The 17976-nt window shown below is 35.5% G+C and overlaps 1 protein-coding gene across 3 annotated transcripts in view; it reads left to right on the plus strand.

The window, feature by feature from the left end:
* Window positions 1-17976, plus strand: part of USP47 (ubiquitin specific peptidase 47) — a 120696-nt gene that overhangs the window by 72798 nt on the left and 29922 nt on the right. For all 3 annotated transcript variants that reach the window (XM_065882696.1, XM_065882698.1, XM_065882697.1), the window contains 2 exons: window positions 15647-15742; window positions 15829-15981. In XM_065882696.1, the coding sequence (XP_065738768.1) occupies window positions 15647-15742; window positions 15829-15981 (249 nt within the window). The remainder of the gene's footprint in view (window positions 1-15646; window positions 15743-15828; window positions 15982-17976) is intronic.

The raw sequence follows: 17976 nt of genomic DNA on the forward strand, positions 1-17976 counted from the left end.
ACACAACCCCTTCCAAAAAACAGAAAGGAAAGAACCCTTCTCAGTGTATTTTATGAAGCTAGTCTTATCCTCATACTAAACCAGACAGAGACAGTTAAAACTACAACAATAACAACAACAAAAAACAAAACAAGACACCAAAAAACTATGACCAAGCCACTATTCTTTATATATATATATATACACACACACACACATATATATCTTTATTGGAGTATAATTGATTTACAATGTTGTGTTAGTTTTTGCTATACAACAAAGTGAATCATCTGTATGTATACATATATCCTCATATCCCCTCCCTCTTGCATCTCCCTCCCACCCTCCCTATCCCACCCCTCTAGGTGGTCACAGCACGGAGCTAATCTCCCTGTGCTATGCAGCTGCTTCCCACTAGCTATCTGTTTTACATTTGGTAGTGTATATATGTCAGTGCCACTCATTCACTTTGTCCCAGCTTACCCTTCTCCCTCCCCATGTCCTCAAGTCCATTCTGTACATCTGTGTTTTTATTCCTGTCCTGCCCCTAGATTCTTCAGAACTATTTGTTTTTTGAGATTCCACATATATATTAGCATATGATATTTGTTTTTCTCTTTCTGACTTACTTCACTCTGTATGACAGACTAGGTCCATCCACCTCACTACAAGTAACTCAATTTCATTTCTTTTTATGGCTGAGTAATAGTCCATTGTATATATGTGCCACATCTTCTTTATCCATTCATCTGTCAGTGGGCACTTAGGTTGCTTCCATGTCCTGGCTATTGTAAATAGTGCTGCAATGAACATTGTGGTACATGATGCTTTTTGAATTATGGTTTTCTCAGGGTATATGCCCAGTAGTGGGATTACTGGGTTGTATGGTAGTTCTATTCTTAGATTTTTAAGGAACCTCTGTACTGTTCTCCATAGTGGCTATATCAGTTTACATTCCCACCAACAGTGGAAGAGGGTTCCTTTTTCTCCACACCCTTTCCAGCATTTACTGTTTCTATATTTTTTGATGATGGCCATTCTGACCAGTGTGAGGTGATACCTCATTGTGGTTTTGATTTGCATTTCTCTAATGATTAGTGATGTTGAGCATCCTTTCATTTGCTTGTTGGCAATCTATATGTCTACTTAGGAGAAATGTCTATTCATGTCTTCTGCCCATTTTTGGATTGGGTTGTTTGTTTTTCTGATATTGAGCTGTATAAGCTGCTTTTATATTTTGGAGGTTAATCCTTTGTCAGTTGCTTTGTTTGGAAGTATTTTCTCCCATTCTGAGGGTTGTCTTTTCGTCTTGTTTATGGTTTCCTTTGCTGTGCAAAAGCTTTTAAGTTTCATTAGCTCCCATTTGTTTATTTTTTATTTTATTTCCTTTTCTCTAGGTAGTGGGTCAAAAAGGATCTTGCTGTGATTTATGTCATAGAGCATTCTGCCTATATTTTCTTCTAAGAGTTTTATAGTGTCTTGACTTAAATTTAAGTCTTTAATCCATTATGAGGGTTTTTTTGTATGGTGTTAGGAAGTGTTCTAATTTCGTTCTTTTACATGTAGCTATCCAGTTTTCCCAGCACCACTTATTGAAGAGGCTGTCTTTTCTCCATTGTATATTCTTTCCTCCTTTATCAAAGATAAGGTGACCATATGTGCATGGGTTTATCTCTGGCAAGCGAGTATTCTTAATGCATATAGATGGGAAAATCTTTGTCAAATTATTACCAAATAGAATTAAGCAATATATAAGGAGAATTATATACCATGTCTAAGTAGAGGTCATTCTAGGGATTCAAGGCTTGTCAGTATGTAAAAAATCAATGACTGTAATCTAGCATATTAACAGACAAAAGAAGAAAATTCACATGATCATATCAATTGACTTAGAAAAAGTACGTGACAAAGTTCAATATCCACTTCTGATAAAAAAAACTATCTGAAAACTAGTAATGGAGGATAATTTTCTCAACCTGGTAAAGAATGTATTGAGGAATTTAGAGCTACCATCGTACTTCATGGTGAAAGATGGAATATTTTCTCCCTAAAACATCAAGGTTATCTAGGCAAGGATGTCTGCTGTCACTCTTATTCAGTTCAGTACTGGAAATCATAGCCAGTACAGTAAGGCAAGAAGAGGAAATAAAAGGCATACCAATAAAAGGAAGAAATAAAATTGTTCCCCCCCCTTTTTATTTATTTTTGAATTTTATTTATTTATTTATTTTTATTTTTTATACAGCAGGTTCTTATCAGTTATCTATTTTATATATATTAAGCATATATAGGTCAATCCCAATCTCCCAATGCATCCCCCCGAGCCTGCTTTACCCCCTTGGTGTCCATAAGTTTGTTCTCTACATCTGTGTCTCTATTTCTGCCTTGCAGACTGGCTCATCTGTACCATTTTTCTAGATTCCACGTATATGCATTCATAAATGATATTTGTTTTTCTCTTTTGATTTATTTCACTCTGTATGGCAATCTCTACAAATGACCCAATTTCATTCCTTTTTATGGCTGAGTAATATTCTGTTGTATATACATACCATATCTTCTTTATCCATTCGTCTGTCTATGGGCATTTAGGTTGCTTCCATGACCTGGCTATTGAACATTGGGGTGCATGTGTCTTTTTGAATTATGGTTTTCTCTGGGTATATGCCCAGTAGTGGGTTTCCTGCGTCATTTGGTAATTCTATTTTTAGTTTTTTAAGGAACCTCCCTACTCTTCTTCATAGTGGCTGTATCAGTTTACATTCCCACCCAACAGTGCAAGAGGGTGCCCTTTTTTCCACACCCTCTCCAGCATTTGTTGTTTGTGGATTTTCTGATGATGCCCATTCTGACCAGTGTGAGGTGATACCTCATTGTAGTTTTGATGTGCATTTCTCTAATAATTTGTGATGTTGAGCAGCTGTTCATGTGACTCGTGGCCATCTGTATGTCTTCTTTGGAGAAATATCTATTTAGGTCTTCTGCCCATTTTTGGATTCTGTTGTTTGTTTTTTTGATATTGAGCTACATGAGCTATTTATATATTTTGGATATTAATCCTTTGTTGATTCGTTTGCACATATTTTCTCACATTCTGAGGGTTGTCTTTTCAACTTGTTTATAGTTTCCTTTGCTGTGCAAAAGTTTTTAAGTTTCATTAGGTCCCATTTGTTTACTTTTGTTTTTGCTTCCATTTCTCTAGGAGGTGGGTCAAAAAAGATCTTGCTGTGATTTACGTCAAAGAGTGTTCTTCCTATGTTTTCCTCTAAGAGTTTTATAGTATCCAGTCTTACATTTAGGTCTTTAATCTATTTTGAGTTTATTTTTGTGTGTGGTGTTAGGGAGTGTTCTAATTTCATTCTTTTACATGTAGCTGTCCAGTTTTCTCAGCACCACTTACTGAAGACACTTTCTTTTTTCCATTGTGTATCCTTGCCTCCTTTGTCATAGATTAGTTGACCATAGGTGTGTGGGTTTATCTCTGGGCTTTCTAGCCTGTTCCACTGATCCATATTTCTGTTTTTGTGCCAGTACCATATTGTCTTGATTACTGTAGCTTTGTAGTATAGTCTGAATTCAGGGAGTCTGATTCCTCCAGTTCCATTTTTTTCTCTCAAGATTGTTTTGGCTATTTGGGGTCTATTGTGTCTTCATACAAATTTTAAGATTTTTTGTTCTAGTTCTGTAAAAAAATGCCATTGGTAATTTGATAGGGATTGCTTTGAATCTGTAGATTGCTTTGGGTAGTATAGTCATTTTCACAATATTGATTCTTCCAATCCATGAACATGGTATATCTCTCCATCTGTTTGTCATCTTTGATTTCTTTCATCAGCGTCTTATAGTTTTCTGAGTACAGGGCTTTTACCTCCCTTGGTAGGTTTATTCCTAAGTATTTTATTCTTTTTGTTACAGTGGTACATGGGATTGTTTCCTTTATTTCTCTTTCTGATTTTTCATTGTTGGTGTGTAGGAATGCCAGTGATTTCTGTGCATTAATTTTGTATCCTGCAACCTTACCAAATTCATTGATTAGTTCTAGTAGTTTTCCGGTGGCATCTTTAGGATTTTCTATATATAGTATCATGTCATCTGCATACAGTGACAGTTTTACTTTTTTTCCAATTTGTATTCCTTTTATTTCGTTTTCTTCTCTGATTGCCGTGTCTAGGACTTCCAAAGCTATGTTGAATAATAATAGTGAGAGTGGACATCCTTGTCTTGTTCCTGATCTTAGAGGAAATGCTTTCAGTTTTTCACCATTAAGAATGATGTTTGCTGTGGGTTTGTTGTATATGGACTTTATGATGTTGAGGTAGGTTCCCTCTTTGCCCACATTCTGGAGAGTTTTTATCATCATTGTGTGTTGAATTTTTTCAAAAGCTTTTCCTGCATCTATTGAGATGATTATATGGTTTTTATTCTTCACTTTGTTTATATGGTTTATAACATTGATTGATTTGCATATACTGAAAAATCCTTGCATCCCTGTGATAAATCCCACTTGATCATGGTGTATGATCCTTTTAATGTACTGTTGGATTCTGTTTGCTAGTATTTTGTTGAGGTTTTTTGCATCTATATTCATCAGTGATATTGGTCTGTAATTTTCTTTTTCTGTAGTATCTTTGTCTGGTTTTGTTATCAGGGTGATGGTGGCCTCATAGAATGAGTGTGGGAGTGTTTCTTCCTTTGCTATATTTTGGAAGAGTTTGAGAGGATGGGAGTTAGCTCTTCTCTAAATGTTTTATAGAATTCACCTGTGAAGCCATCTGGTCCTGGACTTTTGTTTGTTGGAAGATTTTTAATCACAGTGTCAATTTCATTCCTTGTGATTCATGTGTTCATATTTTCTGTTTACTCCTGGTTCTTTCTTGGAAGGTTATACCTTTCTAAGAATTTGTCCATTTTATTGGCATAGAGTTGCTTGTAGTAGTCTCTTAGGGTGCTTTGTATTTCTGCCAGGTCTGTTGTAACTTCCCCTTTCTCATTTCTAATTTTATTGATTTGAGTCCTCTTCCTCCTTTTCTTGATGAGTGTGGCTAAAAGTTTGTCAATTTTGTTTATCTTCTCAAATTACCAGCTTTTATTTTTATTGATCTTGCTATTTTTTTTGTTTGTTTCTATTTCCTTTATTTCTGCTCTGATCTTTATGATTTCTTTCCTTCTACTGACTTTGGGTTTTGTTTGTTCTTCTTTCTCTAGTTCCATTAGGTGTAAGGTTAGATTGTTTATTTGAGATTTTTCTTGTTTCTTGAGGTAGGATTGTATTGCTATAAACTTCCCTCTTAGAACTGCTTTTGCTGCAACCCATAGATTTTGGATCATCGTGTTTTCATTGTCATTTGTCTCTAGGTATTTTTTTATTTCCTCTTTGATGTCCTTAGTGATTTCTTGGTTATTTAGAAATGTATTGTTTAGCCTCTGTGTGTTTGTGTTTTTTACGTTTTGTTTCCTGTAATTGATTTCTAATCTTAGAGTGTTGTGGTCGGAAAAAATGCTTGACATGATTTCAATTTCTTTTTTTTTTAATTTTATTTATTTTTTTACTTATTTATTTTGGGCTGTGTTGGGTCTTCATTGCTGTGCATGGGCTTTCTCTAGTTTTGGTGAGTGGGGGCTACTCTTCGTTGCAGTGCATGGGCCTCTCACTGCAGTGCCGTCTCTTGTTGTGGAGCATGGACTCTAGGCACGCAGGCTTCAGTAGCTGTGGCACGCAGTCTTGGTAGTTGTGGCTCGTGGGCTCTAGAGCGCAGGCTCAGTAGTTGTGGCGCACGGGGTTAGTTGCTCTGCGGGATGTGGGATCTTCTGGGACCAGTGCTCGAACCCATGTCCCCTCCATTGGCAGGCGGATTCTTAACCACTGCGCCACCAGAGAAGCCCGATTTCAATTTTCTTAATTTTGCCAAGGCTTGATTTGTGACCCAAGATGTGATCTGTCCAGGAGAATGTTCCATGTGCACTTGAGTATAAATTGTAATCTGCTGTTATTGGCTGGAATGTCATATAAATATCAAATCTATCTGGTCTATTGTGTCATTTAAAACTTGTGTTTCCTTATTAATTTTTTGTCTGGATGATCTGTCCATTGGTGTAAGTGAGGTGTTAAAGTCCCCCACTATTATTGTGTTACTGTCGATTTCCTCTTTTAGAGCTGTTAGCAGTTGCCTTAATGTGTATTGAGGTGCTCCTATGTTGGGTTCATATATATTTATAATTATTATATCTTTTTATTGGACTGATCCCTTGATCATTATGTAATGTCTTTCCTTTTCTCTTGTAATATTTTTTATTTTAAAGTCCATTTTATCGTATATGAGGATTGCTACTCCAGCTTTCCTTTGATTTCCATTTCCATGGAATATCTTTTTTCCATCCCCTCACTTTCATTCTGTATGTGTCCCTAGGTCTGAAGTGGGTCTCTTGTAGACAGCATATATATGGGTCTTGTTTTTGTATCCATTCAGCGAGCCTATGTCTTCTGTTTGGAGCATTTAATCCATTCACGTTTAAGGTAATTATCGATATGTATGTTCCTATGACCATTTTCTTATTTGTTATGGGTTTGTTTTTGTAGGTCCTTTTCTTCTCTTGTGTTTCCCACTTAGAGAAGTTCCTTTAGCATTTGTTGTAGAGCTAGTTTGGTGGTGCTGAATTCTCTTAGCTTTTGCTTGTCTGTAAAGCTTTTGATTTCTCTGTCGAATCTGAATGAGATCCTTGCTGGGTAGAGTAATCTTGGTTGTAGGTTCTTCCCTTTCATCACTTTAAATATATCATGCCACTCCCTTCTGGCTTGTAGAGTTTCTGCTGAGAGATCAGCTGTTAACCTTATGGGAGTTCCCTTGTATGTTATTTGTCATTTTTCCCTTGTTGCTTTCAATAATTTTTCTTTGTCTTTAATTTTTGTCAGTTTGATTACTATGTATCTTAGCATGTTTCTCCTTGGGTTTATCCTGCTTGGGACTCTGCGCTTCCTGGAGTTGGGTGGCCAGTTCCTTTCCCATGTTAGGGAAGTTTTCAACTATAATCTCTTCAAATATTTTCTTGGGTTCTTTCTCTCTCTCTTCTCCTTCTGGGACCCCTATAATGTGAATGTTTTTGCATTTAATGTTGTCCCAGGGGTCTCTTAGGCTCTCTTCATTTCTTTTCATTCTTTTTTCTTTATTCTGTTCCACGGCAGTGAATTCCACCATTCTGTCTTCCAGGTCACTTATCCATTCTTCTCCTTCTGTTATTCTGCTATTGATTCCTTGTAGTGTATTTTTCATTTCAGTTCTTGTATTGTTCATCTCTGTTTGTTCTTTAATTCTTCTAGGTGTTTGTTCTTTAATTCTTCTACATCTTTGTTAAACATTTCTTGCACCTTCTCAATCTTTGCTTATATTCTTTTTCTGTGGTCCTGCATCATCTTCACTATCATTATTCTCAATTCTTTTTCTGGAAGGTTGCCTATCTCTGCTTCATTTAGTTGTTTTTCTGGGGTTTTATCTTGTTCCTTCATCTGGGACGTAGCCTCTGCCTTTTCATCTTGTCTGTCTTTCTGTGAATGTGGTTTTCATTGCAGTGGCTGTAGGATTGCGATTCTTCTTGCTTCTACTGTCTGCCCTCTGGTGGATGAGGCTATCTAAGAGGCTTGTGCAGGCTTCCTGATGGGAGGGTCTGTTGGTGGGTATAGCTGGGTGTTGTTCTGGTGGGCAGAGCTCAGTAAATCTTTAATTTGCTTGTCTGCTGATGGGTGGGGCCGAGTTCCCTCCCTGTTAGTTGTTTGGCCTGAGGTGACCCAGCACTGGAGCTTACAGGCTTTTTGGTGGGGCTAATGGTAGACTCCGTGAGGACTCATGCCAAGAATTACTTCCCAGGTAGGTCTGATTCATTTTCCTATGGGGTCACTGTTCCTTCCCCCTGGGTCCTGATGTACACACTATGTGTGTGCTCTCCAAATGTGGAGTCTGTTTCCCCCAGTTTTGTCAAAGTCCTACAGTCAAATCCCCCTAGCCTTCAAAGTCTTATTCTCTGGGAAGTCCTCCTCCCATTGCCGGACCCCTAGGTTGGGATGCCTGATGTGGGGCTCAGAACCTTCATTCCAGTGGGTGGACTTCTGTGGTATAATTGTTCTCTAGTTTGTGAGTCACTCACCCGTGGTTATGCGATATGATTTTATTGTGATTGCGCCCTTCCTACCGTCTCATTGCGGCTTCTCCTTTGTCTTTGGTTGTGGGGTATCTTTTTTTGTGAGTTCCAGTATCTTACTGTCGATGAATGTCCAGCAGTTATTTGTGATTCCAGTGCTCTCGCAAGAGGGAGTGAGCACACGTCCTTCTACTCCGCCATCCTGAACCACTCTTACCTGCTCCCCCACCTTTTTTAAACAGCATAATATTTTGTATAGAAAACGTGAAGACATTTACCAAAACAAAACCCTAGAACTAATAATTGAGTTTAATAGGTAGCAGGATATAAGATAAACATACAAAAATCAATTGTATTTCAAAACTACTAGCAATGAAATGTGGAAAGTGAAATTAAAAATACAATACCATTTATAGTTGTGGGGCAAAAAAAGCCTTTAGGTGTAAATCTAGCAAAATATGTACTGGACCTATGTGCTGGAAACTATAAATTCTGAAAAGAATATTTAAGTAAAGGGAGAGACATACTGTCCTCATTGATTGGAATATTCACATGGTAAAGACGTAGATTCTCCCCCAAATTGTATAATTTTAATGAAATTCCTTTCAAAATCTGAGAAGATTTTTCAAGCTCATTCTAAAAAAAGTAGCTAGAATAGCTAAGAGAATTTTGGAAAAAGAATAAAGTAGGAGAAATCAGTCTCCTTGATCTCAAGACTTATTATATAGCTACAGTAATCAAGACTGTATGGTATTGGAGGAATAGACAAATAGATCAGTGGAACATAATAGAAAACCCAGAACTAGATCCGTATAAACATCCCCAGCTGATTTTTTTAGAATTGCACAGTGCAGTTCAATTCAGCAAGGATGGTCTTTTAAACAAATGATGTTGAAACCATTAGGAATTCATATATACAAAAATGAACCTTTACTTAAACCTCACAGCTTGTAAAAAAATTAACTCAAAATGGATCATAGACTTTAAAAAAATGTAAAGTTACAAACTTTTAGAAATAAAACACAGGGAAAAATCCTCTAGAAAAAGGGTTAAGCAGTGAATTCTTAGACTTGATACCAAAAAGTGCAATCCAGAAAGGGAAAAATTGACAAGTTGTATCTCAACAAAATTTTAAAACACTTGTTCTTTGAAAGCCCATGTGATGAAGGTAAGAGAAGCTACAGACTGGGAGAACATATTTGGAAACCCCATATCTGACAAAGGACTAGTATCTAGAATACATAAAGACGTCTCAAAACCCAATAGTAAAAAATGATAACAGTCCATTTAGACAGTTGGCAAAAGACATAAACAACATTTCATGTAAGAGGATAGGCAGATATCAAATAAATACTGGAACAGATGTTCAACATCACTAGGGAAGTGCAAATTCAAACCATAATGAAGATAACACTCTCTACCAACAGAATGGCTAAAATAAAAAATAATGGCAGCACAAAAAGCTGACAACAGTGTGGAGGAACTGGATCACTCATGTTTTTGGTGGGAATGTGAAAAGTTACAGGCAGTTTCTCATAAAACTAAACATGAAATTATCATAAGCTCCAGCAATTGTACTCTTGGTTATTTATCCCAGAGAAACGAAAACTTATCAAATATTCATAATGTCTTTATTTTTAATATTCTGTAACTGGAATCAACCCAGATGTCCTTCAACAAGTAAATGGTTTAACACACTGTGGTACAAACAAACCATAGAATACTACTTAACAATAAAAAGGGACAAACTACCGATACACACAGAAACTTGAATGAATCTCCAGGGAATTATGCTGAGTGACAAAAACCAATCTCAAAAGGTTACATATGGTTCCATTTATATAACATTCTTGATAAAACAAAATTTTAGAACTGGGAGATGGGTTAATTATTGCCAGAGCTTGTAGATTAGTTGGCACCAGGGGAAGGATGGGTAGGTGGTTACTATAAAAGGACAACATGAGGGATCCTTGTGGTGTAGGAACTGTTCAGTCTCTTGACTATGGTGGTGGATATATAAGCCTATACAGGTAATAACATTGTAAAGAACTTACTACACACACATAGACAGACAAATGAGTACACTGAAACTGAGAAAATTGGAATAAGATTGGTGGGTTATATCAATGTCAGTATCCTGATTGTGATATTATACTGTAGTTTTGCAAAATGTTATCAAATGGAGGAATGGCAAAGTGTACAGGAGGCTCTGTATTATTTCTTATAATTGTATGTGAATCATCAGTTATCACAACAACTGCAATTAAAAGTAGATGACTTAAGTAAAAGTAGAGTTCTTTTCCTAGTTTTAAAGATAAAACTATATATTCTGGGAAAGATAGTTGACTCTCTGTAAAGAAGACATGTAACTGTATTTCAATGGCACAGAATTGCTAAGTATGTCGCAATCAGAAAATAGTTATCAGTAGTGGTTCTAATTTATCTTCAGTAGTTCAGTCTGAAAAATAAAGTATTATATTTTAGCAACCATTTCTTCATTCAAGCTGAAGTAGATGTTGAATGATGGAGAAAGAATTTTATATATAAGTTAAGAGTAAAAATAAGTGAGAGGATTTATATACCATTCCTTGGTTCTATCTTTTGATTGCACTGTACCTAGATTTTCTGTATTTCTTACTCAGAGAACTAAGGATGTAAGAATTCTCTATGTTCTATTCTGAACACTGGAGATCAGGGTCTAAAAAACTCTGCACAATTACACTTTGTGTAATATATAAGGAGGTGTAAGCTCTAGAAAATAAAACTATTATCTTCACTCTGGAATGATGAAAAACAATCACAGTCGACCCAAAGCTAGTTTGGAAACATGACACAAGAATAACGTACTCAAGAGGACAGCTCGTGGTAAGCAGTAGTTTTTTTGTGTGTATTAATAATGGCATAATGTTTATTATATTTTCCATTTTTATGATCCATAACTTATTTTTTGTTACCTAAAATATAGTTTGGCATGATTTTTAGTTATCTTGTACATCACATTAAGTGAAGACAAATGTATGTAACCACATTAGCCCATGACTTACATAATTGTTGAATGAATAGATGAATTGAAGCTAATTTTTATGACTGAATAATTTTATTTATAATTATTCTGGGGTCAACTTTTTAAAAAATGAATAAGAGGCTAAAGAAAATTATTAATATAGCTTTAACTGTTTTCTAAATCTAAAGGAAAATGGTGGCTACCTCAATCTCCATATCTCCACATATCCTCCCAAAACCATAGGCTAGAAGGAACACAAATGAAACCCAACTAACCCATACTTTCTGGATTGCTAGGAGACAATGACATGAACTTCAGATTACCTGAAAGTAGCAAACTTATCAAGTGCCAGTGGAGCTTCCACTACTGCTGCAAGTCTGTATATGTGGAGAGTATGAAGTGGGATGTTTTAGAGACTATGAAACAGAAGAGAGGGGACTGGAAGACTTAAACAAAATGAAGACAGAATCACCCTCAAAAAGAGAAAGTACAACAGTATGTGCCAAAATAGTGAACACAGACTGGGACTTGGTAGTTTATAATACCAGCTACCAGGAAGGAGTTTTAGAGCATGTAGTAATTTAGGAAGTGGCAGCCTTAGAGGAATTTTGCTTCTAGAGAAGGAGATAAACAGAGACGGGGTGATGCCACTGAGTCCTAGCAGTGAGGAGAAAACAAGAAGAAGAAGAAAAATAAAGGGTTCTGCAAAATGAAAGAAGACACCAACCTCTTTTCCCCCATTACCCATTCAAGAAATTACACTTCACTAAGTTGACAGAAGGTACTCACAAACTAAAGAATGCTGTCCACAAAATGAGTAAGGGAAAAATCAAACTTACACAGCACCAGTGTTGGAAGAAAACAGAAAATATGTATTAAATCATTTCAGCTGATGAAAATCTATACACACACAACCTCAAAACCTTAGAAAAATAACCACAAAGTAGCATACTGTAACACAGTAGTCTAGACTAAGTTAAGTATTCTCAAGCAAGCAGAACAGAACTTGGTATCCAAAAATTTAAGGAGAGAAATGGATTAAAGAAAAAACCAAGCAAACAAGAAATGCAATGCAAGCTGATCAAACTCAGGAAGGAAATTTAAAAAAAGACAAGACTACGTTAGAAATGAAGAATTAATTATAAAATGCTCAAGAGAAAATAGAATGGAATGAAAATCTAAGGAAGAACATAGAATGAAAATGAGATAAAGAAGTAAAAATTAGGATCTCAGAGCAAGTGATGGAAAGGAAAGGCTGGCAAAGGAGGTCCAACATAATTGGAATCTGTGAAGAATAAAAATAACTCAGTAGAACAAACCTTATAAACTATAATCCAGGAACACTTTCTGGAAATAGGGGAAATTTAAATCTACCTTTTGAAGGACCCACCACTGTACCTGAAAAATGGGCCTGGAATGATCAACTGAGACATATTTTAGTAAACTGCTAAACTTGAAAGACAAATGGGGCTGGCATCATACTTTTGAAGAGCAACATGCAAATCATGGCAATTTCAAGAAAATCAAGAAAAAGTACAGGCCAAGGATTTGCTATCCAGCCAAGTTCTTCTTCAATTATTATGGCAGTAGAAAATCAACTTTTGAATATTGAAGAACTCATAGACCATTGTATCCATAAGCCTTCTTGAGGAGTTTGTTGGAGGATGATCTCCATCCACCCAAGACACCACTGGGGAAGCTTCAGCAAAAGGACCGTGAGCATTTAATATACTAAATTGTAGAATTAAGGACTAAATAAAACAAGGGTGAGGACATGGAAAAAAGAAAGTATGAAATGTTACATGTTAAACAACGTACAGAGAATACCATTCTTAAAAAAGGAAGAGAGTGAGAAGGGAAAGTAGAATGAGATCACAGACTTAAATAGGTGGGAGACCAAGGCTACCATTTAAAATCGGCCGACCAGACACTAAAAGCTTAAGTAAGGAAAAGGAAGGATTAAGGGCACTAACAAAAGTACATATAAATGCACTAGAAAAAAATTACTAACCTTCCTAAATACCAAAAGAAAATGTAAAAAATAGCAAAAACACCATGTAGAAAAAGAAACACAGTAAATATTAATAGAGTAGTTAAAATATACAATAGTGACTGAGATGAAACAAAACATCAGTCATATTAAATATGGATGGGCTTAAATTGCCTGTTAAAGGCAAAAGATTTTCAAGTTGGCTTATAAAACATTATATTAAAATTTGGTTTAAACAAGAATCCAATAGTGGATGCTAAACTAAGGTGGAAAGTTCTTTAAAGCATAGTAGTTTTGTATGGTCTCCAAGTGTCTCCTTACAAATTGCTTATTAGCCACAAGAGGAAAAAAATAATAACCACATAGTGAAAAAACTGGGTAACACCTTGACCAGGTGATTGAAGTTAATATCACCAGTAAGGATGTTAGGGACATCTTGCCCTTTGACTGTGATACCCTTAGAAGAACACATCATTACTTACTTACATTGGTCTAGTAAGGAATGCATAACCTGAATCTAAGGAACATCAGACAAACCCAAATTGCAGAACATTTTTATGAAATAACTGGCCTCTTCAAAATTGTTAATGTTATGAACAAAAGGCTTTGAAACTGTACCCGACAAAATGAATCTGAAGAGGCAGACAACCAGCCAAATGCAGTCTGTTTTCCTGGATTTGATTCTGTACTGGATGGGGAGAAATACTATAAAGGACATTATTAGGATAATTGACAGAATTGGAATCTGAACTGACACAAGTACTTTACCAATATTAAATTTTCCTGAGTTTGATAACTCTTCTGTTTATGTAAGAATATGTTTTTTCTTAAAAAGTCACATTGAAGTATTAAGAGGAAAAGCATGTATGAACCTACTCTCAAGTGGTTCGGAAAAACACATAATGTGCGTGTGGGTGGGAGAATGATAAAGCAAGGTAGCAAAATGTTAAAAGTTGGTGTGTCTAAGTAAAACGTTTAAGGGAATTTTCTTTATACTTTTCTCCGGGTTTAAAAGAAGAAGAAGAAAAAAAGATAGCTCTGGCTGTGAACTATAAGCCAGAGATCAATACGTACATATAGCTTAGTTTAGTAAAGTAGAATTTGAGTTACATAATGTTCTCACTCTCCCTTTACCCTCCCCCTGCTTTTTGAAGATATTGAGTGTTTTAACAGTTCAGTAATCCATTCGGAAAGCTCAGCTGATTTGGTATCAGTCTGTGTTAAGCTATAGATGTGATTGCTCTTAAAGCTTTTACCTCTCATGTTTTTAAAGAATTTGCCTTTTTCGTACTTAAAAATATGGGAAAAAAATACAAAAAAAATCGTTTTCTAAATGTGTCCTTTCCTATGACCTCCTGTAAAACACTTGATTATGTGGAGAAAAGCCAGCTACTTGGTCCCCCTCCCCACCCCATTGGTTCTTCTTGTGTTCTGAGGACCAAATAGGAGATGGATGAAGTTAGAAGCATTTTGTATATTTTTTCATATTTTTTATCTTATTCCAAAATAAGCTATACCAAGCAATATGTGGATAGTAGTTTTTATATGCTTTGCTAGCTGTTTTACAACTAAGTCCATTTTGCTAGACCAAGCTCCCTTATCTTTTGAGGAACAACTTGTTCTATATCAAAAATTTTTTGAAGCTACTTTGTCTTAATGATTCCACTTCTTCTTTATATGTAATAAATATTGTCAGTAGTTCTACTTAGACCATGTCTGAGGAAAATAGATGACATCAAATGAAATTGTGCAATCCAATCTTGTATGTTGTATCAACTAAAATTTTTTAATTGTGAAAAATCAATGATGAAAAATTACAATAAAAATTTTATGCCTACTGATTCTTCAACAGTATTCATACTGGTTTCTTACTTCTGTCTTAAAGCTGTATGGAGAAAAGAGAACAACATGGTTCCACTAGGTGAACAATCCAGCATCTCTCATACATTTTCAAATGGAGCAGTAGCTGACAAGCAGTGAGAAGGTTGCACAGTGGTTTTCAATCTTTATAATTAGTGCAGTGGTAGCTTACTGACTGACCCTAAATGTAGGGGGTAAGGATAATTATTAGATTTTTTAATGTACAAATAGTATAAATTCTTCAGAGTGCTGGGTTATTAACTGTGCAGTTTAAAATTGTCTCCTTTTACAAGAAGGATGCAGTGACACATGCAACTGCTTTTCTAAGAAGTATGGAATTACTTTTTAATCTAAAGATTGAGGATTTCTATTAGATTATTTAACCAAAAATCACAACATAAAGTCTATGAAAATTAGGTAGAAATGACTAACTGATGTGCAACACTAGGAAACGTAGAGCTCATACAGAATGAAATAAAGTAATTTTTTGCTCAGTGTTTATAATGATAACATCATTTTGCTGTTGATACTTTTTTTCCCCCTTTTTGCATTTTGAATTCCTAATATTCTTGCTGTTCTACATATAAGTATTTTGGTAATTGCAGTGTTTTTATATTCAGGGCTTTGTCGTTAACATTATAATACTTTACAATAATTATAAAACAATTTTTTTTTCTAACTAGGAGGAAGCATTGCATGCATTTATTCAGCCAGAGATCCTGGATGGCCCAAATCAATATTTTTGTGAACGTTGTAAGAAGAAGTGTGATGCACGAAAGGTAGATGCCATTTAGAAATTAATACTTAATTATCTGAGATAATATTCAATATTCAATAGATTCCCCCCCACACTTTTTTTTTTTAGGGTCTTCGGTTTTTGCATTTCCCTTATCTGCTGACCTTACAACTGAAAAGATTTGATTTTGATTATACAACCATGCACAGGATTAAATTGAATGATCGGATGACATTTCCCGAGGAACTAGACATGAGTACATTTATTGATGTTGAAGATGAGGTGAATACTTATAAATTATACTTCAGATATTCTTCTTTGATCAGAGTAACTTGTGATATTCTTTGAAATGACAAAAAGGATATTAAATTCTGGAATTATTTCTTTAATTTGTGTGATAATCTTATGTTTCATAACTTTCTTAGTTATTGGAACATACCAGTCTAGAGATGGGCTGCACTTGTGTTTCTGGCACATGATAAACACAGAACGGATATATTGAATGAACGAGCAAACTGGGTAGTATGGCCTTAATTTCTTGTTTTGTCTTAGTGTCTTTTTCAAGCATTAAGGTTTCTGGGTTATTCTCCCTTAAGGTTTACCAGCTCTTAAATTGGCTAGGTTAGAAAGCTAGGTAATAAAGGTATTTTTCTGTGTTTCTTTTTTAATTAGTTTTATTTTTAAATTAAAACTTTTAAAATAAAAAATTTAAAACTATTTAAATATAGTTTGAGAATGGAACTTTGAGGGCACACATAAAGCTCATTAATTTCTTCCACTCATTGACCTCCCCCAACTATCTGGTTCCTCTGTCCTTATCCAGTAAAAGATTCATAATGTCCCACTCTGTTCTCTTGGAAACTCTTCTGATTTAATTATTGGGAATATTTACAATGACTTAACATAGTTGTTACAGAGTGATAAATCTTTCTTATTCTCAAAACTGCCATGAAGTATTTTTTTCTGATTGGAATTCATCACAATAGTTAAAAATACCTTTTCCCGGAGGCTTAAAAATAATTTAAAACATTCTCAAGTTTTATTTATGCTCTTAATTACTAAGTGGCAAATGTTTTCTGAGCCTCACTTTCCTTGTCTGTAAAGTAAGGATGATAATTGCTTTTCATAGCTTTCATAAGATGAGATTGCCTTAAAGTAAATGTTCATTGAATGGTACCTGTGACCAGGTAACATTCTCTGAAAGGTTTAATTTGAAATAATATCTCAAACACCTGTGCTTAAGCTAGGAAGTCTGTCCAAAGTATACCAAAATTTCAAGGGAGATTCCTACTCAGAGATGAGTATTAGATGGGTTTTCTGTATATTCCAAATGTATTTCTTAAAAAGGGAAGTCTTTTCCAAGGGAAGAAAACTGAGATACAAAGTTTGACCAGAACTTTTAGGTCCATTTCTTGGAAGAAGAGAAGATGTTCTGGCTTAGTTAAAAGGAGTTTCAGGGATGATCTCTTTGGACTTTGTGTAGGATTCTCAAGTTGGTTTTCACCTCCATTTTTCCTTGAACCAAACTTTCTTGAGGGATGAAGACTGTATGTTAGGTGCAGTTCTTACAACAAAATTCTTGGCAAGAAGTTGGTACTTACTACATATTGCTTGGTTAATTCAAGAACTTATAGGCAATGCCTTAAACATATAAAGTGCCTACATCTTAGAGAAGAATTTTCAAACTCTGTATCTAAAATATTAAAGGAGGGGCTTCCCTGGTGGCGCAGTGGTTAAGAATCTGCCTGCCAATGCAGGGGACACAGGTTCAAGCCCTGATCCGGGAAGATTGATTCCACATGCCACGGAACAACTAAGCCTGTGCGCCACTACTACTGAGCCCACGTGCCACAACTACTGAAGCCCGCACGCCTAGAGCCCATGCTCTGCAACAAGAGAGAAGCCTGTGCACCTCAACGAAAAGGAGCCCCCGCTCGCCGCAACTAGAGAAAGCCTGCGCGCAGCAATGAAGACCCAACACAGCCAAAAATAAATAAATAAATCAGTTTATAAAATAAAATATTAAAGGAAAAGGGAGGAAAGAGTTGTTTGAGGATTTCTAGGAAGAATTCTTTAAATTTGTCTGAAAGGGATTTAAAAATCATAAAAGCATGGAAAAGTATTATTTACTGTTGTTACATTTCCCCCTCCTTTAACTGGAGTATAAAGTTCTTGAGGATAGATACAGTGTCTTGTTTTTCTTTCTAATTGTCTGTAATACCTAGCATAGTGATAAACTGAATTGACCTTTTTGTTCAAGAAAGGAGATGATATTCT

The sequence above is a fragment of the Phocoena phocoena genome, chromosome 8 (genome assembly GCF_963924675.1).
Source record: "Phocoena phocoena chromosome 8, mPhoPho1.1, whole genome shotgun sequence".
NCBI classification, from domain to species: Eukaryota; Metazoa; Chordata; class Mammalia; order Artiodactyla; family Phocoenidae; genus Phocoena; species Phocoena phocoena.